A 25,502-nucleotide genomic window follows, 5' to 3' on the forward strand; every position below is an offset into this window, starting at 1 on the left:
CAAATTGTTCTTTCATTTGACTCAAATCATAATCTTTTCTCTTGACTTGAATCATAAAAGTCATTTTACTCATTTTTAATGCATTAACACCAACACATATATAATCAAAATTTTCTTTCTCTAGCATCACGAGAACACATTTTTCACAACTTTCATAAAACTCATTTTTTAGTTTTTTCAATCACATAAAATCTCTCTTTTTCAAATCAATCTTAAAGAACAACATTTTTTTGCTTTGATTTTGTGAGTTCTCGAGCATTATTGTGTGAGATTGCATTTGAAATCATTCATCTTCAACCTCTAGAAAATCACCATGTGTGTGTGTGTGTTTGTGTGTGTGAGAGTGAATGTGTGCCTGTGTGTATGTGCTTTTAAACTCTTGGTGAGTGTGAGATCTAGTAAGAGGATGGCCATTAGGTGTTAGTTCTTTGGGAAGCTTGAGTTTCAGATCGAAGAATCAAGTTGTGACTGTGTAGTTGGAATTGACAATCCAGCAAAGGAAAAAGAAGGGTTTTCTTATCCAAACAAAAAAATTGGCAGGACCAAGTGAAGGTTTTTGCGGACAAATATGGAGTTTCTGGATCTTCAGTGAGATCAAAGACTCAGACAAGGGATTTCCGAAAGAGATGAGTGAAGATTATTGCGGAAGTCAAGGCTTGAAGGAATCTTTGGATATGGAAAGGTGAACCGATTCGAGGTTGAGTGAAGACCTTGAAAAGTTCATCATTGTGAGTTGTTTAAGTCAAGAGAAGAACATTCAAACAAAAGTTGCTTATTTGTTGGTTTAATTTTTGGCATTATCTAAGATTATCGGATTGTATTGAAAGACACGTTATAAAAATTGTCATATAATGGAAGACCTACGATTTTTAATGGCTCGATATTAGAGATAGGATTAGGTGAGCGAGCCTCTCTTTAAATTATTGTCTAGATTTCCATGATCTTAGAGTTTATATGCTTTCTAGAATCATATGTTCCTAGGTTTATCGCTTATAGTGGTTTTATGAATAGGTGTAGGTATGTGATAGATTAATTTTGTCAAACAATCTTTCTATTGATTATAGAAGTAAAACTTGTAATATTATATTTCGCATTCATCTAATAAAGTTCAATTTGTTCATCTCGTGTAAATTGAATTTCGTTAATTAGTGCATAGATTGTTTAGCGTCTTCATCTCTCATCTTTATTATATTTTCTAGTTTTAGTGAAATTCTTGAAATTTATCCAAATGTATCTTTGATAAAATTGGATTGCCCTGATTTTTCGTAAACCTTTGATTTTAAACAAAACACTTTTGAAAATGATTTTTAGAGAAAGGTTTATTCAACACCCCCCCCCCCCCCCCTTTCTAGACCATTTTATAACCATATTTTACCCAACACTAGTGTAATTGCATTTCAACTTTCATAAAGGTTTTTTATACTCACCACTTACTTCACAATTCATCTGAACAAATAGTTGTCTTCTATCAAAACTTAAACCAAGTCTTTATATGATTATCGCAAAACCTAATTTAGCAGCTTCCACACAGATCCATTAAGCATTTAATCACATATGATCACGTAAGGTAAACTCATCTTCAATGGTAAAAAAAAATCCAACACCAACATTTGCAACATCAGGTTTAGGAACTTTTGACTCATTGAATGCGAACAGAATCAAGCAACTATTACACTGGTCTAAAAGGTTCCGTCCAAAAAAAATTAAAATATTTCAGAAGCTTTTTTCTGAACAATTTCTACATCATAAAAATTCATATAAATCAATGGAAAGAGATCCAAGTATACATTACTTATAATTTAGAATAATTATGAGATTTATAATGTCAAAAATACAAATTGATTGTATTACCAAGGACAATAATTGAATAAGGGGAAACTTTAGAGGGTTTGAAAAGTTTTAAATAGAGTTTTTTGTTATAAGGTTTAAAAAACAAATCACGTATAAAACTTTGTGCTATATAAGTTATCTTTCGCATAATGTTACTTAGACTACAAAGGATAACTTCCAAATAAATAAGATGGTTTCTCTTCACACCCTTAGTGGTGAAGAGCCATCCTTGTAAAATTTTAAAAAAAAAATCGAAATTCGGAAGTATACTTTTGTACACATTCAAAATACACTACATTTCTTCGTAAGTGAGTCACTCACCTCATTTTACTAAAAACTAATCTGGAAGTGTATCTCTGTATTAATGGAAGATTGAGTATGTATGTGCACTTCTGTAATAATTCATGGGCATATTTTGAACTTATGGTAGTGTATTTATTTCACAGTTCAGAATAATCCATAAGTATGTTTTCGGACTAACCCTCAAGAGAGATAGTTTCCATCCTAGGTAGTAAGTTTGTTATGAATTTGACATTTTTAAGCATCCTTATATTTTAGGTCATGTATACTAAGTTTACATATTTGTTATTCAATTAAACCATACAATAATGTAAGTCAATTAAAATACCATATATTAATTCAATTAAAATCCATAATCAAACATCATTGTTGACAAATTATAAATCATAATACAAATATTATCAAAGTACAAGTAAAAGTAAACTACTAGGTATATCTGATCCCCTGGTTCCTTCTTTGCCTCTTGTACCGCAAGGCATTTCGTACCTCGGCTATCATGGCTTATACGGTGGCCATCACATGACTTCCTTCCTCAAGCTCTCTTATCTTTATGCCCTCTCTCCCAATGAACATAATATGCTAACATATGGGCAAGACATCAACGACATGGTCCATCCTAGCATGTTTTTATTTCAACATCTCCTGATGAGTTGGGCGAGGTGGATCTCCCTCGACATCTGGTGTCATGTAAAGATGTGACACTCTAAAAAACCATTGAATTTAGTCGTATGCAGCACTCCATGCTTGAGGAGCTGACATAGTTCGTGTTTCCTCTAGTACCATATGATTATAGTCATCAGATATCGTATCAACATCTCTACGGATGATAGTGGGAGGAGAGGATATAGTGGAGTCTCTTGGAATACCCTATAGAAACTCGAACAAATGCATGACTCGCTTAGGAAGATGTGGATAAAGCAGGCGTGACCCACAAGTCAATCATCTGAAGTATAAGGCTATGTCATCCAAGGTATGCTTCTGACGGTGATTGTCATACGGTATATGTGATGTACATCTTCTTCTCTGTCAAGAAACACCCGGAACAGATCGACCGCCTGATTCTTTTTTAGAGGGAAGAAGGATCAAACACATGGTCAAGCCTAATTGCATTCATCTTCATATGACCAGCCAAAATAGGTGGAAAGTGAGAGAGGAAACATGCCTGAAAACGGTTTAGATAAAATATTAGTAACGGTATAGCACAAGTGTTATGAAATATTAGCAACAGTAAAGGTGAAAATATATTACTATAAACAGTGTGTTAATTGATGTCATATGTCTAGTCTTCCAAAGACAAATTTCACCTAACTTCGTGTACATGTAAACCAAACAAATGGTTTATTAGTTGTACTCATGAACCCACTTGAAATCAATGAAGTATTTAAGGTAAACAACATCTACATAATAAGAACTTTTGTCCACAAATATGGATGTGTCAACCAAATACATGAGGTATGACCTCAATGCACATGCTCTATGATAGAAAACATGTGCATCTCATCACTTATCGACCTCCACTGCCGTAGTCAGGTGATATTTATACAACTCATTCAGAAGTACAAATCTAGCATGACACTCTCTGGTGTCATCCATCTCCCTTTGGGCATCAATTGAGTCAGCTCCCAAGTATTGCAAAATCATGTCCAATGCATCAGATCTATAAATTCTAAAGTGGTTTAATAATCTTCCCCTGATCAAAAGATATATGAGGGATGGCACATCATCAAGTGTGATGGACATCTCACCAATCGGAAGATAAAGACGGTGTCTCTGTGCCATCTCTCCATAAAAGCATACAACATATCATGATAAATAATTATAACCAGTCATGCATAAATCTTGTATCCCATATTACTGCATGGTATCATGAAACCATTGCTCTTCAGGATTCTGCAGCTTCGCAATCTTCCTACCATGGTTGATGCATTTTAAAGTCTCACGGTACTGTAAACAAATACATCATCGTCAAAAGTTCAAATATTATAACAAGTATGTTTAAAAGAATAAATACATATTTATTTTACCTTTCCATCCCACGTGTTCCTAACAGCATGGTTTAATACAAAGGAGGTAGTGAAGTGTCATATGGACCTCCTGAAAAAACATCAGGAACCGCAGCAGCAGATTCATCAAAATAGACTTCGAAGACTTCTACGCAACAACAGATGACACGTGTCTCCATGAAGATAATGTCGGAGACATTTGAATTCGGGAAGACGACCATTTTGCATCAATAAACTGACACCAATATGTTGGGGCACTCTATCGTGCCTCAATCTATCTGGATTGTCAATCGTCTTGCTTATAATTAAATCAAAAAAAAATCTATCATAATCAAAGAACTCAAACTTAGAGGATAGACATGCAAAATCGAACAAACTTAGAAAATTCAAAAAAGAATACCGAAGTACACTTCTGTAACTTGGGAAACTCAAATACAAAAAAAAAAATCTAAAAGTACACTTCCATAACACATGAAACTCAAAAATTGCATAAAACAAAGAAACCCAACATGCTATATGCTCTAAACATAAAATAAAAAATAGTAAATGCATGTCTCAATAAACTACATATAATAAAAAGAACTACAACATACTGTATCTTAAACAATCTATATTTAAGTAATGCATGCATCACAAATTAAAAAAAATAAAAGAAATGAAAAAATCTATCAAACGTGAGAACTGGAAGCTCTTTGATTTAATGGAGTGGAATAGAGATTGAGTGGAGTCCTAAGATTGAATGCAATATAGTAGAAATTGTGAGAATGCTTGAAAATGATTTGCTCACATGCTTTTTTTTTCCAAGTAATTTTATAAAATGAAGAAGAGGGGAAGATCAAACGCGATAAGATAACTCAAAATGCATCCTGAGGTATACTATTCACTTAGTTATGAAATCGGATACTTACGGATTTACTTTTATCAAAATAAAGCTGACTCACTTATAAAATATTGTGGTATGGACTTTAAGTGCGTTTGAAAGTGTACTTCTAGATTTGAGGAGCATTTATGATTTTTCACAAAAATGTTGAGCAACACAATAGATACATTGAGCAATCTCCAAAGATAATGTTCTTACTCACATTATCCTCTTTTCACCAATTGAAAGGTATGAGTGTGTTCGAAAAGTAACCCTCAACCAGAATAATTTTAAACTTTTATGTGTGAAAAATACCTAGGAAATAATGATAATCCCCTTTTATCCAAGTTCAAAGGTTATAAGTACTTCAGAAACATCACATGTAAGTGGTGTCAAATATTAAATGTATTTTATTTCAAAATTAGACACTACACTTTAAAAATAAACCAAACTAGGAGTTGAAATTAATGATACAATATACCTCATTCATCAAAACAGAACAAAATCATTTCATTCAGTTCTGTGCTGAAGTTAGAACACTGTCTAGAATACAACATTACTAAACTAAACCCTTTTTGTGACTAAATCCATCCAAAAGTAAGGCTGACATTCCAGCATCTTGCAGCAAAATTTTAACTTCATTTAATGTTTATACATGATATTGTGTTGGTTGGATGTAGAACCAGAAGCCTAGCTAATCAAAGAGGAAAGGTACAACAACCTCTCATAAGCTAATCAACGAGGAAAGGGACAACAAGCTCTCCCTAATGTGTTGGTTGGGTGCAGAACCAGAAGCCTAAAAATTCTGTAAATCCATCTCTTCCACCTGACAAAAATTATAACCTCGGACAATGAACCAGAAGCCTAAAAATTCTGTAAATCCATTGAGACCCCCCTCTTCCACCTGACAAAAATTATAACCTCGGACAGTGGTGCAAATCCATGGAGACCCTCTTTCACCTCCCATGAATAAAGGGAGAGCAAATAAAAGAAAGTCAATCATAGAACATCATTTTAAGTAAAATTATACACATTTGCAAATGGAATAGATTTCAAAGATGGGAGAAGGTAGTGTGTAGAATTTGCCATAACAGGAACCAAAATTGTGATACATGCTGCAAACTGCATCATTGTCGTTTATGGGAGTGTAAAATGCAGGCAGTTGGTTTACCAAGTCACTTGCAGATATCGGCTAGCCTCATTAATGTATTTATCAGATAGTGAGATTTTCAAATGCTTTGCCATTCGATGTGGCAGAGCCCACATTTTGATTATCAACTGCATTGTTAGGACTAACATTTTCAGAGTTCTTGCGTAACTGATTAAAGGCCGAGTTGGGAGAGGCAGAGCTGTGTTCTCCCTCAAAGTAAGTTGAATAAGGGAAATACTCTGCACACCACACTTTCCACCCTGCAAAAATAAAGAATGGGATAAATTTAGATAAAGGTATCAGAAATTGAAATCTCAACCAAAATCTGCACTACAACCACGATTATACTTACTCAATGCCGCATCTTGGTCAACAAGTAATGTTCCAAGAAGCTTGTGAACTGCAATACAGTCTTTAAGTTTCCACTTTCCAATTGGTCCTATTGCTTCATTTCTAGTAGAAGAAATTTAAGAAAAGATTTAATGTCTCTGTTACTCAGTTTCGAAAACAAAATATGAAACTACGAGCAAAACAATGAGCTTAAGCTTGGGAAGCACTTGCCATCACACAAACATGATTCATAACTAGACAAAGTCCAAAAACTTGTAGGATAAGCAATATGTAGATAGGCACAAATGCACATGCTCCCCTCTTCCCCTTGAACATCATACAATTTTATTATATGGCATCATTTTGAGAATATTTTTATATAATTTGTCAGTAGTATGTTATGCATTATTTGATCTAGGTCCAGTTTGATTTCATCTCCATCCATAAAAACAGGAGGGTGATTGTTTCATGATTCATCCACTCGCAATCTCAACTCTATCTATCTGATCAAAGGGTTAAGTCCCCTCTCTTCTAATTTGGGCGTAGAGTCTAAGTCAATTCCTACAAAACTGCCTCTAAGATGAGGATTGTCTTAGCCTTAAGTACTATCTACGCCACATTTCTAGTCAATATGTGAGGCTTCTCATAATTTGACCTTAGGGTCTAACTTAGCATCACAAAATTGGCTTGTAAGGTGATTACCTAAGTCTTATAACACTTCCAAACTCATATCTAATCAATGTGGGATTTTCAACACCTTACATACTAAAAATGAGGCTAACACGTAGACCTCCACCGCCCCTTTAGTGGAATGAGATGATGAGTTACAGCAAGCTTTCTCAAGTTAGAGTCTGTCAAGCAGTGTCATAGGTATATAGTATTTTCTTAATCCAATACTTAACTGACACAAAAAGTGTGGTGAGTGTTGTTAATATCACATGGCAAGATATTGTAAGACATTACCTGGGTACAATATTATTTGCTGACTCTTCAATCAACTTGACAGCCTCAGACTTTCTGTTAGAATCCAAAATATACAAGGTTTCTGCAAAAGCTGCTATATGCATCAAAGAATCTGCAAGCAATAGAGAAACAATATAAAATCTTCATAAAGAAACTTGAAATGCATGTGATTCCACGAAGATGGTAGTATTCACTGTGATAACCTTTATGATTGTCAAGGAAAGCATTGTTTGCATCAAAAAGAGATTTCTCATGCAGCTGACTGCAAGAATGGAATAAACACGCCAAGCAAAAAAGTTAAATCATAATCTAAAAATAAATGGAAGTCAATATAAAAAAAAATGAAAGGAAAACAAAAAGCAGAAAACTAAGCCACCAAGAACCTAATAGTTGGGCGCTCAGCTTCTAAGACACTCCATATCAGTTTCTCGCTTTCAGTCATAGGAGAACCCATGGATCCGAATTGATGGAAAAATTTAATCTGCAACATACGGACAAATAAAAGTGAGCAGAATGAGATTTTTTCCTCGTCTATGTGTGGGATGAAGCAAAGAAGAAATCCGACAAATAAAGAAGACAAAATGTATCCTAATAATGAGAATAAAGAAATTGAATAACAGGAATAGCTTGTGCAAATCCAAAAGTACATTTTGCTAACCTATGCTCTTAAATATTTCATGATATGAACAAATAAAGTTGAAGTATATTAAATTAACACAGATGCTACAATGCAAAGATGGAATAACTCTGTATTATGGCTTTGATATATAAAAGAACATTAAAAAAACTTTCTCCAATAAAATGGAACTAATTTCATCTTCAAGAGGAGATACCATACCAAGCAACGATGAGAATCAGGGTGATCAGCATCCAATCTCAGTAACTGCTTTACAGCCTACAACTCCAAAGAAAACACATTAAATTGGCATCAGTGTAAAATGAAAAAGAAGTATAAGAAATAAATTATTTAATCAGAGCTACCATGACATCAACTGTTTATTCAAAAATGAAGTTTTGGTTGACCCATTTAAGGAGAAGCAACCGAATGAAGGAGGCATAATGTGTGAAAAGTAGAATTGGAGCGACTGAGTCCTGGCTTGTTGCCAATCTCAGTCCAGTCGGGTGTTGTAGAAGAATCAAAGGAAATCAAAAATTTGATTCTCTTAAATTTTATTTTAATTTTTATTATATCTTTATTAGTCATTATGAGACATTATTTGTCTTTATTAGTCCATATGAGACATTATTTCTATTTTAACTCTTTTTTCTTGTATGAGCAGTATCAGACGGTAGAAATAAAGTAAGATCGTACTATTCTATTACTTTCTAGAGGTATTAGTTAACCGTTAAATGGAGTATGATGTGTGTGAAATGGAGTATTCATCCTGGGTTTCTGTTAAAACAATTCGATCAATTCCAATTTCCATTTGTGTCTATTAAGCTTCTCCATACTGTTTACAAAAGTACTACTACCTTTTTGTCCCTTATTATAAGCACCTTCCAATAATTTCACACATTAAGAAAATTATGGGGTATATTAAATTTGTTCACTTTGTTTTATTCATGTTCCAAATTTTACATTCAATTAATGTTTAAGTTAAAGAATGATATTTGTTAAGAAATGTGGTTGGGCCTAACCCAACCCTACAAAACCAGTTTGTAGGGTGAGGATTGTCCTCACTTATAAGCACGTGTTCAGGCTGTCCGAAGTGGGACTCTTTAACAATACTAATTATGGATGCTGATCATGAATATTTTTGTGAAATAATTAATGCATCAAGTAGTTTAGAAAGGAGCTTATAATTGAGGACAAAAGTTTTTTTCAAATGGAGCTTATAATTGAGGACAAAAGTTTTTTTCAAATGGAGCTTATATTAGGGAGAGGTAGTACTAGCCAAACAAATTTACATGGTAACAAAAAAATGATGCCTGATGATAAGTTACTGGCCTCCTCATGGCTCATACCTGAAAGGCAAGCAAAATCTTCCGTTTTCTTGTATATAATTCAAAAGAGAGCAAATGTGTTTCCAATGAATCAGGTGAATTCTTCTGCAGCAACTTCAAGTATTTAACAGCTTCGGACAGTGGATCTTCAACCTAAGCATGGAAAAACACACAAGAGATGGGTCTATTTCAGTACTAACAATTATAATGACTATTGACTAATGACTATGGTAAAACACATTCTGATACTAAAACGAGTGTTTGATAAACCTGATACTTTTATGCATTCTGCAGAATTCAACATTTGATAAATATGCCAAACGTTTGTATTTTGCAGTATGGCATTTTAACTTGTCAGTTCCATATAATATTTATTTGAAAGAAAAGTACTATTTACAGAGGAACTCGGAATATTATTATTCATATTTACATTGTTGAAGTTATAAGATTCAGTCTTAAGATTTAGGAGGTAAAATAAATGCTCAGAAAAATCAAATTAGAAAGATAAAATGTAGATCATATACTGGAATAAAATTTGAATAAAAGTGAAACTAATCCTAAGGGATAATATAAGTTAAGTTATCCTAATGTACTTTATTTATTTATATACAAATAAGATTAGATAATAAAGACTTTTTTTACACACTCCAAATATATATAATGAATCTAAACCCACTGTAATCTCTTATACCTATCTACACTTGCAATATGCAAGGTGATATTAACCAAAACAATTACTTATCTTCTACAAGAATCCAACGAGAAATATTGTGCATAAAAAAATAAAAGACATTTAAATAGGAATCCCAAAGGCCATTCAAGACACCAGAAATTACCTGAGATAACTTCTCCCCATGTGGATCAGGATCAACAGGTTTTACATTCCGCTTCCCAGACTTTGATACCGTGCTAGGATTTAATTCTTCATTCTTTTCTTCTGCCTCCTAAAAACAAAATAGAACGAAAGGATTAGCAACTTTAAAAGCTTTACTGCCTTTAAGTTACTAGAAGCTGTGGACATGACTACATTACTTTCTTAGCTCTTGCTTCTGCCTTTCTTTGCTTTTGTCGCAATTTCTTTTTTTGAGAAGGAAGCAAGTTTGACATATGCTCATCTTCCTCTGTTGTAGACTTTGGGGGAAAATCATGCAACTTTATATAAGATCTGCAGCTCAGAGTGATATAAATATAAATATCATAATACAAAATCAGAAGTGATGTGTTTCACTTATATTATTAAATTAGCAATCTTTAAGGAGTGTTGGCTAGGTCACAAACTATAAACCACACCAAACTTGAAGCATTAGTCAGAAAACCCTTAGACTCACAAAAACTGTGAAGCGGGGAATGTTAAACAGCAAAGGAAAAGAAAGTTCAAATAACAATCACATTCATTTTCCCTATAGACTTGCTTCTCGTGTGTATTTGTGAAGGGTTTTCCATTCCCATGCATTTACACAACCTATTTACCAAAGGCATTACACCAAGCATAACAACCTATAATACTAATACAAAGACACGATAATATATATATATATATATATATATATATATATATATATATATATATATATATGCAAAGCATTAATAAATATAAAGAAATGAAATAAATATAAAAAATGCACAAAATTTGGAACCAAGTATTCTAATTTTTAATAAATATTCTAAACGTGAAAATTCATTTTTTACTCAAAAAGTTGAACTACATGAAAACTTTTTCAGAAAGAAAAAAACATTTACATACGTGGATTTTCAGAGATAACAACTCATACGTTAAAAAACACACCAACAAAAGACATGATATTTACTTGATAGCTCCAGCTGCTGCGTTGTGAAAATATGCATGTGAGTGCAATTGATCTTGAAATTTAAGCATTTTAACATAAGTGCGCAATGTCATTTTCCTTAAGCAGTATGTATGAAAATCAAATTGGTCCTCAGTAATATCGGCATAATGCTTCTCCACTGCTAAAAAATTTTTGAGAGCCCGCCCAAGATTGTCCTGGCGGAAAAAGCTTTCACCTGAGGCAAGCTCATACCTTGCAAGTATATAGATATAACAACATGCATTAAGACAATAAGCCACAAATTGAATTGCATAAGTTTAACACACGATTGTAACTAACCACATGCATTGCATATCATGAAGGTTGTTATGCTGATCCCCATCTTTTGTGAACAACACAGCAACTTTTTCTGCCAAAGCCACCTTGATAGCAAGGGAATATACAAATACAGCAGAGTCAGAAAAGCGGGAAAAAACTCCTAAATCACTATGCCTATTAGCTGATATATAAATATAATGCAATTAAAACAAAAACCTGATCAGCCTGCAGCATCCGCTTAACACATTCACTATTAACATAACGGTCAGCAAGATCCATACGCCTTGCTTCATCTGCAAATGCAGCAGCAGCATTCAAATCACCAGCATGCTTCAGTATCCGACTCTGTTATACAAAGACAATCAGAATTCTTTAAATTTTATTATTGAATGTGGACAAAAGCACCAGCAATTCCAATCTTAACTTCTATTCATTTTATCCATCTGTACTCTTACATGCAAGTGCTTCCTTAATCATCTAATTTGCTTTGAGTTTCAATAATAATGTGTTAGCACTCAAGCATAGAAAAGCTTCGTTTTGAGATTGAAGTGCTTCCTTATGTCATATTAAAAAGCTGAATACCTAAAAATTAAGCTTTACTGTGCACAAATATCTTATCTTTTTCTATTAACATAAAAATGATAAATTATATGGCATTTAAGCATTCTGAAGTGAGTAAAGCAGTATGCTAGAAACTGCAAGGCAAAATGCAAAATTAGTCAAAAAGGGCTTTTGAGCGCAAAGGCATCACACAATACACATGGTAATAACTTATGTGACAATGCTGACCAAATGTCTAATACAAAGAAGGATGGTTCAAATTCTGCACAAATAATGTATCAAAAAAATTCAAAAAGTTAATTAGTCAAACCATAGTTAAGAGTCATTTCATCTGTAATGGTATTCAGTTAACTACAATCATACAATGCTTCATAATATAAAGGACAGCAGAAAAAAATTAACAAATCCAATAATGAGCGGAATGGCGCTCATAAGAACAAACCTTGACAGAATATAGATCGATGACAGTAGGTGTATGTTTTATAGCCTCGTCGATTTTAGAAAGAGAAATCGCATATTGGCTGCGCCTCTCATAATGCTGCACCAGTACAAATTTATTAGTGACAGGAAGCAGGAAATTAATCTAAATATCAAACGGTAGCCACAAACCTGAGCCAAGAAAAACAAAGTCCACAAAAGAGTTGAAGGGGGTTCTTTCTCCGTACTATATAAAAGAGAGACAATGGTTATTTATATAATACAAAAGTACAGACTAGAATTATCATTGTCATTTATTTGACATGGGATACAGTTGTATTCATGGTTTCTCATGGGTTCTCTGTTCAAGGTTGTTCCATGGGAATTTCAATTACTGACTAAAAAAATATTGGGCATGTATGCTTCCGTTGCAGTTCTCTTCACTTTCTTCATTCAAGAGTTAACCGAGAGATATACAAGATAACAATTGCATCATATGAACAATTTATTCAATTCACGTGTTACAAAAAAATATCTAACAAGTTACCACCCAGGATATTGGCTTGATGTCCTAATTGAATGCTCTAACTCAAGAATAAGTTGTTCCAAAATGTCTGCCTGGACAAAGTTTAAATAAAATAAAGAAAAACAAGTCAGAAATGGTCAAAATAGTAGAAATGGCAAAAAAAAAGTCAATCATGAAATCCCTAACAAATTTAATAATAGAAATGTATGTGATCAAACTGACCTTCCCAGGATGATTGTACAAAGAAGAAAGATCAGAAAACAGAGATGGAACTCCCTAGAACAACACAGAAAGAAATTTCACTTAATTACGAAACAACTAAAACAGGGCACATAAGATATTAAAAGGAACTTTGCATACCTTAGTTAAGAGAGGCCTAATATAATTTTCTGCAGCTTCTCGAAACTTGTCACCTTGTAAGAAATCCAGGGGTATTCTCTGGCAAACAAAAAATCCACTGATGAATGAATTTTATCCAAACAATTGTGAACTCCAATACCAATCAGTAGAACACCAAAAGCATTTTCCCATGCTACTAAAAAATGCACACATTGATTGCTGAAGATGTCAACAAAAATAGGATTACTTCTAGCAGCGTAGAGTACCACCGTTGAAATTAAATTTTCTCAAATATTTTATTTACAGATTTCTCTCTCCTCTTCAGCTTCCATCTCTCCCTTCCCCTCCAACCCACTACCGCATCTTCAAGACAAACCCTCTCCCAGCCACATGTAATTCCACCCTCTTGGATCTTGCCAGTGGTTCTATGCCACCCCCTCTTCGACCCTCTTTACTTTCTCTCCATGCACAACCAACTACTGTGACTCAAAACTTTGGTGTTGTACTGCAGAGCAGACTTTGAATGTTGTGTGTGGTGGGCAAACAGAATATGCACTGACACTGTCTCTCAAGTACATACCAGATTAGTGACAAATGCAAAACTGGCACCGCTTTCATTCGCTGCTTCACCGACAACCTTGTCTTCTGATCTGTTGAAATTAAATTTTCTCAAATATTTTATTTACAGATTTCTCTCTCCTCTTCAGCTTCCATCTCTCCCTTCCCCTCCAACCCACTACCGCATCTTCAAGACAAACCCTCTCCCAGCCACATGTAATTCCACCCTCTTGGATCTTGCCAGTGGTTCTATGCCACCCCCTCTTCGACCCTCTTTACTTTCTCTCCATGCACAACCAACTACTGTGACTCAAAACTTTGGTGTTGTACTGCAGAGCAGACTTTGAATGTTGTGTGTGGTGGGCAAACAGAATATGCACTGACACTGTCTCTCAAGTACATACCAGATTAGTGACAAATGCAAAACTGACACCGCTTTCATTCACTGCTTCACCGACAACCTTGTCTTCTGATCTGTTGAAGACTAAGATTCCCATGGCAGCACCTCTTCCCAACTCCTCAACGGCCACCATCTAAAAGTGTTAAGAGTTCCACATCGGTTAATATATGACCTGAACATATAAGTGGGGGCAATGTTCACCCTACAAATCAGTTTTGTAGGGATGAGTTAGACCAAACTCTAATTCTATCATGGTATCACAAGCTCTCGTTCGAGAGGGTCTTGCTTTCGCATAAAAAACCCTAGCCACCTTAATTGCGATTCTTTGGTAAAAAACCTAGCCACTTTTCATTGTGGCATTGTTCATCAGTACTGTTTCTGCACTGAAACGGTAATGCTCACGGCACTGATTCGCACTGTTTCCGGTACTTTCCCGTACTGTTCACGGTGCTGTTCCGCACTGTTTATCAGTGCCTTTCGCACTGTTTGTGGTACTGTTCATGACCACTGTTTGAACAGCCGCATATATCTCCATCGACTTCTCAACCTCGCACTCGCTTGTGGTTTTTTTACTTGCATTTGTTTCTAAATTTTTTCAATGGCTGACAGTAAAGACGAAACAAATGCGAACAAGTTTGAATCAGTATTACCTATTATTCCTCCGGTTTACAAGTTGAATGGAAAGAATTATTTAAAGTAGTCTCAACTCGACCTTTGTGGTTTTTTTACTTGCATTTGTTTCTAAATTTTTTCAATGGCTGACAGTAAAGATGAAACAAATGCGTTCAAATCTGAATCAAAATTACCTATTATTCCTCAGATTTACAAGTTGAATGGAAAGAATTATTTAAAATGGTCTCAACTCGTGAAAACGACCTTGAAAGGAAAAGCAAAACACCTTACAAACACACCTCTCAAAGAGACAGATCCTAAATTTGACAAGTGGGATACAGAAGATTCAGCGATCATTGTATGGTTATGGGATTCAATGACTCCATAAATTAGTGACATTTGCATGTACCTAAGTACAGCGAAAGAGACTTATTCTAAAGCCAAATTGCTGCCCAAATATATGATGTGAAGGTGAAACACTTGGAACTAAACAAGGCAACAAAACAATTACAGAATACGCTAATCATCTCAAAGCCTTGTGGATGGAGTTAGACCACTACACAGTTATCAAAACCGAATGTACAGCACATGCATCAAAACTTAGAGAGTACATTGAGCAAGATAGAGTCTACGACTTTCTGGTAGGACTCAACTCTGACTTTGACCATGTTAGAGTACAAATTTTTGGCAAAGAAAAAGTAACGAACATTAATGATGTAGTGTATATAATGAGGAGTGAAGAAAGTAAAAGGGAATTAATGTTGACACCACCATCTGTGGAAAGCTCTGCAATGCTAGTTGAGAAGAGTTCAACCATGTTAGTTGATCATAACAAATTGAGAGAAATCTATGTCGAGAAGAAGGGCAAAGGGGTGTGGTGTACTTATTGCAACAAGCCTCGTCATACTCGAGAAAAATGTTGAAAATTGATTGGTCGGCCTCCTATTAGAGAATGGGGACAAAAAAGAGACTTATCTAGAAAAGAAGGACATGCACACATGGCCGGAAGTACTAGTGGAGACAGTCTAGAATGAGGGGTGCACCTTAACCTAAGTGAAGTAGAAAATGTGAGATCTCTCCTCGGTAAGTTGGAGAAACCAACAGGTACTTGTTCTTTAACACGTTCAGGTACGTTTCTATTATCTTTTCCATTTGGCAACTCCATTTTTGTTTGGATTTAATGCCTCAGATATACCCTTTAAACAATACTGGATACTAGATTCTGGAGCCACGGACCATATGACACCCTTACCCACACACTTCTCCACATATTCACCTTGCCCCAGTAACAAATATCCACCACAAATGGCATCTTTGTAATTATAGCAAGTGAAGGAACAATTAAACTTGCACTTCCTATGTTTGCCCAAGGACTCGATTCGAGAGGCTTGAAGATACCATTTCAATACTAAATTTAGTGGGTTAAGTCCCCTTGTTTCTTCATTATTGAAGGGCTGAACTTTATTTGCCGATAACGTATGTATGTATGGGCTTTTGAAGATGAGATCCAAGCATATTTAGCATGGTATCAGAACCTGGTTAAGGTCTGCAATATCCACGCTAGGCGTGACGGTGCGTGTTGAAGTTGGTATTTGTGTTGTTGGAGTTGGTTTGAAGTTCCACATTGTTTAGGCTCCCGGGATGTTAGATGTATAAATATGTGAGGGCAACCTCACTCTTTGAACTAGCTTTTGAAGATGAGATCCAAGCATATTTAGCATGGTATCAGAACCTGGTTAAGGTCTGCAATGTCCACGCTAGGCGTGACGGTGCGTGTTGAAGTTGGTATTTATGTTGTTGGAGTTTGTTTGAAGTCTCACATTGCTTAGGTTCCCGGAATGTTGGGTGAATAAATATGTAAGAGCAACCTCACCCTTTGAGCTAGCTTTTGGAGATGAGATCCAAGCATATTTAACAACGAATTTTGAAAATTTTGAAGTAATTTTATCAAGCACTAAATTACTAATACTAAAATTGAAGTATTCAAAATACCAGTGTTATTAAATGGCAGAATGGCAAGGCAGATTTGTTCACAATCGCCATAACCAACTTGTGATGCGATGCCCGCCATGGCGGGCACCATAGGCTGCAATGGCGTGTTTAAGACTGCAACATACCCACACAATGTTTTGTGAAATCCTCCCTAAATTGTTTCCTATAATCGAAATTGTACCATTCAGAGGCAGTTTGGATGACATCAAACAGCTCCCTAAATATAAGCTTATACATTCAAGAACAGAGTTCATATTGAGATTCATGTGTGATGAGGACCGGAAAATTTTGCATTCAGAATATTTAGCAACTTCCAATTATTCAATAGTATGTGTAAAAATCCAAACAAATGATTTTGCAATGAAAATAATTAAATTGTTGTAATTCAATATCCCTGTATTTTAAATTTCCAAAGTTATTGAAAACACAAAGCTAAGACATTATGACCACACGTATTTGATTCAAGTTTTGCCAACATTTAAAACCAAGCATTAAACAATGAAATACCTGCGTCCAAAAACACTATCAGCAACACAGTAATACTCTTATATATTAGAAAAACCATTTCCACAGGAAAAGCAAGTACTTTAAATGTCTTGCATGGATAATACAGCAAAATATTAAACAAAAAGGTATAAATGACTAGCAATAAACAACAACAGTGTTACCTTTACTGCAGAAGACCACTTATATTGTTGCCCAAGTGTTTCATACAATGAAACTAACTGATCTATTTGATCGGCAGAGTACTTCCCATCTTCTAAATACAAACCAACACACTTTTGAAGACCCTCATAGTAACTGATTGATAACATGAAACAAGAACAAATGTTGAACATCTACAAGTATAGCTAATTAAAATAAGTATGTCATAGAATATTCAAATACAAAATAAATAGGTTATCAAATCAATGGGCGCCAAAAAAAAAAGGAAACTGCAACAAAATTATCCCTTTATCAATTCAATGAAAAATAAATAAACCAATTTCTCTGAAAAAGTAGACAAGATGAGCTTTATCCTAATCTACCTTTAAGCAGAACCCACACTTCCACTTGTAAGAAATCAAGTAAACAACAAATACATAAAATCATAGGTTGTAAAGTTCTCGGGTTCCATATCAACAAAATATTTAGTCCTCTTTTTCAAATATTATCCTGTTCAAATTGGTCAGTCTCGACCACTAAAACGGAACATACAAACACTTCAAAATTGTTGTCATAACCATATTGGACACTATGGAGTATGGACAGTTCAAACACCACTGTCTTTATTTTACAATTTTTTACATTTGTTTGAACTTCAATACCAATACAAATAGCAATGAGATAGGTCTTTTAGTAAAGAGGCTTGGTCAGTTAACAAGACTGAGATAGTTAGAAGAAATAAATAAAGCCTGTTGCCTATAAATAATAGGGGATGAGAGCGAGAGGTAGTCATTTGGCGAAAATTAGATTTGAGACAAGAGATGGTGGGTTTCCCAGAAGGCAAGCAATCAGAATGTGTCATGGAGAACCTTCGGGAAGAAATTTGGTTTAGTCTTCAAGAATCTGAATCTAGAGAGAAGAAGTTTGAGACAAGAGTCCAGATCCAATGTAGTTGTGAGCACAAACTGATAAAGAAAGGGAACTACATTTTCATGTGTGGGTTTGGGTATACTTGAATGCTCAATCATAGGTTGAGATCCTTGGTTCAAAGAAGAAATGAAAAATGAAACAGTCGTGATAGAAGTATAAATAAGAGGCGCCTTAAACAATATGTATTCATCTCAACATTCAGAACACAAGGAGTAATAGAAAAATAATTTTTGCGTAATGCATAATTTTATTTAGAAGCTAGAAGTGCGTTAAATAAACCATTCAGGCATAAAAAAAAATAAACAAGAAAAACACAAAGGAAAAAACATCTACAAAGACTGATCAATTGAGACACTTTAACCAAAAATATAAGTGTTCTTCATTACCTATAATCATCAGGATTCATGGAAAGTAATATCCTGTACAACGATTCTGCTTCTTCTAAATGACCAAGCTTCACTACAAGTGAAACCTCTTGTTCTTTAAAAGCAAGTTTATCAACCTAAAAAGACAATCACAAACAAGTTATATATCATGGATAGTAAGTTAAATTATCAAATTACGAAGGTATAGCATACATACAATTTTCGATTCGTTTTGGCGTAACTCTTCAAGAGCTTTATCAAGAAATCCGCATTCCTCTAACAAAGAGATCTGAGCAATAATAATTTGCACAAAAAGCATTTTTATAAAAAATATATATAAAATAATATCATCAATCAAACCGTACAAAATTTCACATAAATATAACCCAGTAGAAGTAACAGAAAGAAGGAAAAAAGAATCGCATTCTACAAATGCAATTTAATTTTAGTCATGTGTTTTATCATAAACCTTTTTTTCAAGAATCAGCCTCTCAAACACAAGGTAAGACTGCCTACATGGATCCAAACCTCCTCTAGATCCCACCATGACGGGGAAGTAGATCACCAGGGTGCCCTTTTCATTTTTACAGTCAAAACCTTTTGGACCAATGATTGACCCAGTCAGTCAGGTATTAATTGCAGATTCAGCCTCTGGTAAACAATCAACCCAAAATTCCCAGGACATATAGAAACCAATCCTAGATACTCTAAGATTACAAATTGATCTTACATGATAAATAAGATAATATAAAGATATTGTAAGATACTATCTAATAGTTTAACAGTGGTAACATTTCTAAACAGATTAGCAAGAGAACTGGGTCACCAAATATCAAGTCCAGGTTTTACATTATCAGTTTTAACCATAGACGTCATGGACGAAGACAAGTTACCACTGATGCTTTCATACAGTTTTAAAAACCAAGTTATGAGAAAAATTTTGATTCGCAATATGTGTACATAGTAAAGTTAATTAAGCTAAAAGTCATATCAGACACCAAATATGTGAATTAGCATTGAGCATTCAATGAGAAACAGATGTAGACATTCTGTCAAAGGATAACCTTATACAAAATCATTTCCGCATGCTCGCCCCGTTCATTATCTGGAGGATAATCATTTTCTAAAGTCCCTTCATATGCTTCCAAAATTTCCACAGCCTTGGACGCACTGTTACAGATTGAAAAGGTCTGTATTACATTCCAACAACTACATGTAATAAGAAAACTAGACTCGTGAAGTTTCAGAGTAGACTTCAGTAAATAAAAGAAATGAAGGAGTCTGCACAACTAAATGTATCATTTGGTTCCCAAAAAAATCTCTGAAAAGCTGAAAAAGGACGGAAAAATCAAGTACAATACAGGCAAACTGTCAAGTCAAGGACAACAGTTCCTAAACCAGCATGCAACAATGAATTTCAGTTTAAGGTGTCAACAATTGGGGGGGGGGGGGGGGGGGGGGGGGGGGGGAATCAAAAATAAATTCATATCATACTTAGAGTTTAAATGATGGGCAACAGAAAAGGCAATCCAGTTCATGCGATGATTTGGCTTAAGAGTCAAAAGTTGTTGTCTAGTCTCAACAAAGCCAGATAAATCTCTCATTTGAGCCTGTCAGTAAAGAGTAGAAAGAACTATCACATAAGTAGACCAAATTACATTATAAAAAAGAATCGCTGATTATATACTCGTGCATATTTATTTCATAAGTGATAGATACACAATACAATAGAACAGCAGAACAATTTTTTGCTCCACTGTTCTGGTGAGCTGTATGTAAATTAGCAACACATATCTTATACTACATTCATCCCTAAATATAAAACCCTCTAGAGTTGGCATTAAAAAGTTGGTTGGAGTAGTAAAAGTTGTTGACTATTTGTAGTATTAAATTTGGTTGGAGTATTAAATTTGTCGACTATACGTATAATTTTACAAGTTTATCCTTAGAAGAGAGAATTATTTAATGTTTGTCTAAGAGTCTTTAGTGCATATTGCAGAAAAAAGAGGTAACATAATTAGGGGTATACGGGTAATAAATAATTAATGCACTTTGAAATTTGAAGAGGAGGGTCTTATAAAAAGAGACAAAGATAGGTAGTAATATGTAGGATATTCCAAGGGAAAGCCCTCAATTTTTTGTATTATTGAAGAGTTGGACATTTGTCACAGCCTGCTTGGATTAATGGACAACATTCACCTCTTTTGAAGACTAAAATGACATCAAACTTTTCTCTTCTGGTACAGAGGAAGGAAGTGTGATTGACACAACCATGAAAGGTTCCAAATCCAATATACAATAACATCGATTTATTTTTTTGTGCACAAATATATACATGTGGTTACAACTCAATTTGCTAGGAAGAGTAAATTACAATACATAGGCCTAATGTAGATTTTATTCATAATATTAGGGCTTGTTAAGATTCCCTCTGCCTATCTACTTTGTTGTATATGCTTATAGTTGATTAGATCTAAATATGGAAATTAGGTCAAAGTTGCATTAAGATGTCTTCGAATTAAAGAATTTAAGTTTTGTATTTCTGCAATTTAAACTCATAGGCTGAGAGGTGATTTCTCATGCATCTAGTTTAATCTAAAATCAATTATCTCATGTTGGCATCAGAGCCCACATTAGTTGGCCTGACAAAACCCTAAATATCTAACACAAAAGGACTAGACCAGAAGTTTGAAACCACATTGGTTTCGAGCTCTCTTCAAAATGCCGTAGAGGGTTTGAAAGTAGAAAAAACACAAACAGTTTGTGCATCAACTCTCTTCCAATGCCCTCTGGGCATGGTTAAGCAAATTTAGTATAGTCCTTCAAAAATCTGGATGAACCGCACCAATGTAGACCATCTATTGTTTTGCAAACATTCTTTCCTAATCAGTCGATTTATTCCTGTTGTTTTTGTTATTACATGACATGATTGTGATGGAATTAAACACCTTAAGCAACTTTTGTTCCAAAACTTTCAAGTCAAGAACTTAAAAGTGACGCCATTACTCTCCTGGAATGGAAGAAACTTAATGAAAATCAGGTAGTCATATCTTACAAGAAATATGCTTTAAATATTTTGATCACTACTATTATTGATCCAAATGTAATTCTTATGTCAAATCTATGGGTGTCTTATTTCGACTAATGGGGAACGTGAGGTACGACTATGGGAGCTGAATTATCTCAGTGACTGAGATCTTTAACATATCATGTACAGAATGGTTGGTTGAGAGGGGCTGAAGCAAGGGAAGGGATATTTTATTTAAACGGCGAATGTTAATGTTAATAATCAGTTGTTAGGCTGGTATATCTTATCCTTTACCAGGCAATAGCTGCATTTAGATGATTTAATGCCTCAAAAACTAAGGGATGACACTCTTGTATTTCTGTAATTTAAATCGAGAGGTTGATAGCTGTCTCTCAAGCAAGAAACTTACAATATTCTCCAGTGGGCTTCCTTGGCACTAATTGTTTTCAGTGGAGCTCACTCTTCAATATAAAAGGTTTATGAACTCACTCACCCACAATTATCTCTGCATCTTCAGTTCTACCATACAATCAAGATTCAAAATGACCAAATGAGAAACATTTATGTGAGCTGTGATCTCTCCAGATCCTAGCCTTGCAAACTTCATTATTATTTTACATTTTCTTGTTCATCTACCTATCAGTAGCTCACGTTGTAAATCAGATTTATTTGTTCAAAAATTTAAGCCATGTGTCCATAGAAACTTCTCCATCTAACCCATCTCTGTCACTTTTTGTAGGACTTCTTGCTAAAAACCCAACATACTTTAGAAATAAGCCAAGATGTATCCACAAATTAAACAAACTCTGAGCAGTATGATTTCTGATTCAAGAACATGCCAGCATAAGAGAGTAATATTCAAGTTAAATCCATTACACTGTGTGTGTGATTTCAAATACTTTGAGTTCATATCCAATATAAAGAAGAAAGTAAAGGTGAAGTGAATTTAAGACAGTACCTGTAAGAGTGACAAATCACGCAGAATTTCAATATTATCAGGATCTATTCTCAGGGCATTTCGGTAGCACTTGATTGCCTCCCTGTATTCTCTGTCTGACCGATAAAGGAGACCAAAAACATGCCAGCAAACATGACTTTTAAGGTCATTCTGTACAGGAACAATAGTAAAGTCAAATCACTTGATAAACAATGATTGAAAGATCAATAAATCAAGCAAAATCAAAGACAACACACAGACCTTCAATCCTTGACGAACAAGTTCATATGCTTCAGACTTACGATCCATGCAATTTAATGTTAAACCCTTCATTGATAAAGTTTCTATTATCCAGAAAAAGAATCGAACACGTAGATAAATGTTAAAAATATATATGACCGAAGAAGCCAAATATGGTAATGCTGCAACAGAGAGCACTGAGATAGAATAGGGGAAGATACATTTAAAAAGATGGCATTGCTTGAATGATTCAAACAACTTGGAAAGAAAGCATAAAAGGTTTTCTATTTACGGTTCTTATTTTCACTGTTAATTACAACAACAAGAAAATATTAACACACTGTTTTCCATTGTTTCTAGTTTTCAAAAAATTTGTATGGGAAACAATGAAAGCCTTTTTTTGGTTTATATTGTTTCATGTGCAAAAAATCAAAAATAGGAAATAAATAATGTATAAGAAACAATGAAACCTTTTGTTTTTGTTTTTACTGTTTCTAATACAAAACTTAAAAAATAGGAAGCTAAATAAATGTGTCATTTATTGTAATTAAAAAGAGAAGACAAAAATTATTTCAACAGTTTCACATGCAAAACTTTATCAACTGAGGATGAATTTCCAACAAAGTGTCATTTATGTAAAGGGCAAGAACAAAAGTTTAAACAAAGATAATTGTAGCTAAAAGTGAAAAACATGAAATGAAAATAGAAAACAAATTGCAAACTAGACAGACATTAATGTCCACTGACCCTATGGATAAGCATTTAAAGGAATTACCACAAAAAAATGTATACCTCCATGGTCCGGGAATTTTTTCAAAATAGCATCAGCTGTCTTGATGCCTTTTTTATATTGCTTGGTCTCGTATGATTTCTGCAGCAAAAACAACAAAAGAAAATGACCTCAGCATACATTTAATGCATCACCTCAAAAAGAAAAATATCATTTCACTCACATAAAATATCCTAAAGACAAGTAATCGAACTCTAATTGCGTAAGCTTTTGAGCAACAAATGGACACTTTAACATACATAAAACTAAATTTCAAAAGAAACAACTGCGGCAAATTGTCTAGTCCCTTGAGAAAAGAAAAATGCCAAACCATTTTCATCTTTCAGTTTTAATCCCATACAGAGGCAATAACTACTCACACACAGCAGCTCCGAGTGATTAAGTCATGTAGTACTCTACACACACACATTGATAAAAACAAACATCCACAGTCATTCTGAAACAGCAGCACGGCACTAGCAAATGGCTGTCCCGATTGCATAGGCAGATTTTTAACTGACTTATAACTAAAGTTCTAAAGTGTCAAACTACTTCCCATACCTACAACTCAGAATCTAAAGTATCAAATAAACTCAATTTATAACATGTATTTTATATCAGTTCAAACTTCCAATAACTAAAATTCTAAACTATCAAATAAACTCAATTTCCCAATTTTAAAGCACCCAAATTCCCACCATTCCAAACCCAGCTCCATCCCGACGTCTATCTTTCGTTTCTTTGAATTTCCTCCCTAGTTTTCAACACAATAAAGAAACTACTCTCTAAGATTGCAGAGGGAAAAACAAAGAGCACAAAGAGAATCCAAGAGAGTACAACTTCAAAGTACCAAATTATCAACTCCAAAAAACTTCAAAATTTCATATCATACATCTGAATTACAACAACTAAATTCAACCTAAAATCCCAAACAGTTCTTTATTCAGATTTGTTTAGATTCTTAGTCAGCAATGATAGCGTGAGAAATGAGATAAGGCAGAATCTAGGGTTTAATGAAGTGGAAACAATCAAGAAAGTGTTAAAGAGTGAATAAAATTGAATCTGAGTAACAATAAGCAGAGAGAGAGAGAGGAGTAGCTTACAACAATAAGCTTGAAGAGGTTGCCCTCTTTAGGAGGCAGTGAAGCAGACATTGTTGCTGTTGGTTGTTGCAGAGAGAGAAAGAGAATGAAATATGATAGGATTGAGAGAGAGAGAGAGAGTGGGGTTTTTGTTTGTGAGCTGCAATTGTGAACAAAGGAGCGAAAGAGAAGCAAAGTGTGTGCCTAGGTGCGTTAGTAGGTTCTTACTTCAAACCTCGATATTCCCATTTTCCTAAAATATCCAAAATATCTTTGGTATCAAAAAAAATTCCAAATTACCCCACTTTTAGGAGGAGTCGTTAATTGAATTGATGACTCATCTTAAATACTTGAATGGAGGCGTCAATTGGATTGGCTAGGGCATGTGCCCTAGCCAATCCAATTGTCGCCCATGTGTATTAATTAAGAGGATGCGCCAATTGGATTTGGCACCTTAGTGAAAAATGCAATTTTTTTTGCTAAATGGTATACGTGATAGATAAATTTGAAATAGGACCAATTGATATTAGTAAAAAATCTCGTTTACACAAAAAAGCCTAATGGTGATGACCGGGATCACCTAACCGACCTCCGGTCCCACATCCCCTAGCTACCCT

At 34.5% G+C, this 25,502-nt stretch overlaps 1 protein-coding gene across 3 annotated transcripts; it reads right to left on the bottom strand.

Moving 5' to 3' along the window:
- Positions 1–5,450: 5,450 nt before the first annotated feature.
- Positions 5,451–25,119, bottom strand: LOC127107653 (N-terminal acetyltransferase A complex auxiliary subunit NAA15). Of its 3 annotated transcripts, none has more exons than XM_051044955.1 (26): positions 24,907–25,119; positions 23,827–23,905; positions 23,056–23,138; positions 22,816–22,965; positions 20,324–20,439; positions 19,894–19,999; positions 19,047–19,118; positions 18,851–18,966; positions 17,558–17,690; positions 13,349–13,426; positions 13,211–13,264; positions 13,013–13,080; positions 12,655–12,709; positions 12,488–12,583; positions 11,701–11,829; positions 11,506–11,588; positions 11,188–11,418; positions 10,412–10,544; positions 10,216–10,323; positions 9,401–9,532; positions 8,274–8,330; positions 7,819–7,916; positions 7,639–7,697; positions 7,436–7,547; positions 6,495–6,595; positions 5,451–6,402 (listed from the first exon to the last, which is right to left on the bottom strand). In XM_051044955.1, the coding sequence occupies exons 1-26, from the start codon at positions 24,955–24,957 to the stop codon at positions 6,206–6,208; spliced, it is 2,697 nt and encodes an 898-aa protein (XP_050900912.1). In that variant the 5' UTR covers positions 24,958–25,119; the 3' UTR covers positions 5,451–6,205. The 3 variants fall into 3 exon arrangements, with proteins under 3 accessions (XP_050900912.1, XP_050900911.1, XP_050900913.1); XM_051044954.1 differs by having other exon boundaries at positions 13,010–13,080; XM_051044956.1 differs by lacking the exons at positions 23,056–23,138; positions 23,827–23,905; positions 24,907–25,119 and adding an exon at positions 22,267–22,679 and having other exon boundaries at positions 13,010–13,080; positions 22,816–22,947.
- Between the last annotated feature and the right edge of the window lie 383 nt (positions 25,120–25,502).

The sequence above is a fragment of the Lathyrus oleraceus genome, chromosome 7 (genome assembly GCF_024323335.1).
Source record: "Lathyrus oleraceus cultivar Zhongwan6 chromosome 7, CAAS_Psat_ZW6_1.0, whole genome shotgun sequence".
NCBI classification, from domain to species: Eukaryota; Viridiplantae; Streptophyta; class Magnoliopsida; order Fabales; family Fabaceae; genus Lathyrus; species Lathyrus oleraceus.

What these genes read in the sequence shown, in the direction of transcription:
- LOC127107653 (XM_051044954.1), bottom strand. Translation starts at nt 24,957, where the DNA reads ATGTCTGCTTCACTGCCTCCTAAAGAGGGCAACCTCTTCAAGCTTATT. An exon ending in GCCCATCATTTAAACTCTAA is followed by an intron (nt 20,000 to 20,323) that starts GTATGATATGAA and finishes AATCTGTAACAG; the next exon opens with TGCGTCCAAGGCTGTGGAAA. An exon ending in GCAAATAATATTGTACCCAG is followed by an intron (nt 6,596 to 7,435) that starts GTAATGTCTTAC and finishes TTCTTCTACTAG; the next exon opens with AAATGAAGCAATAGGACCAA.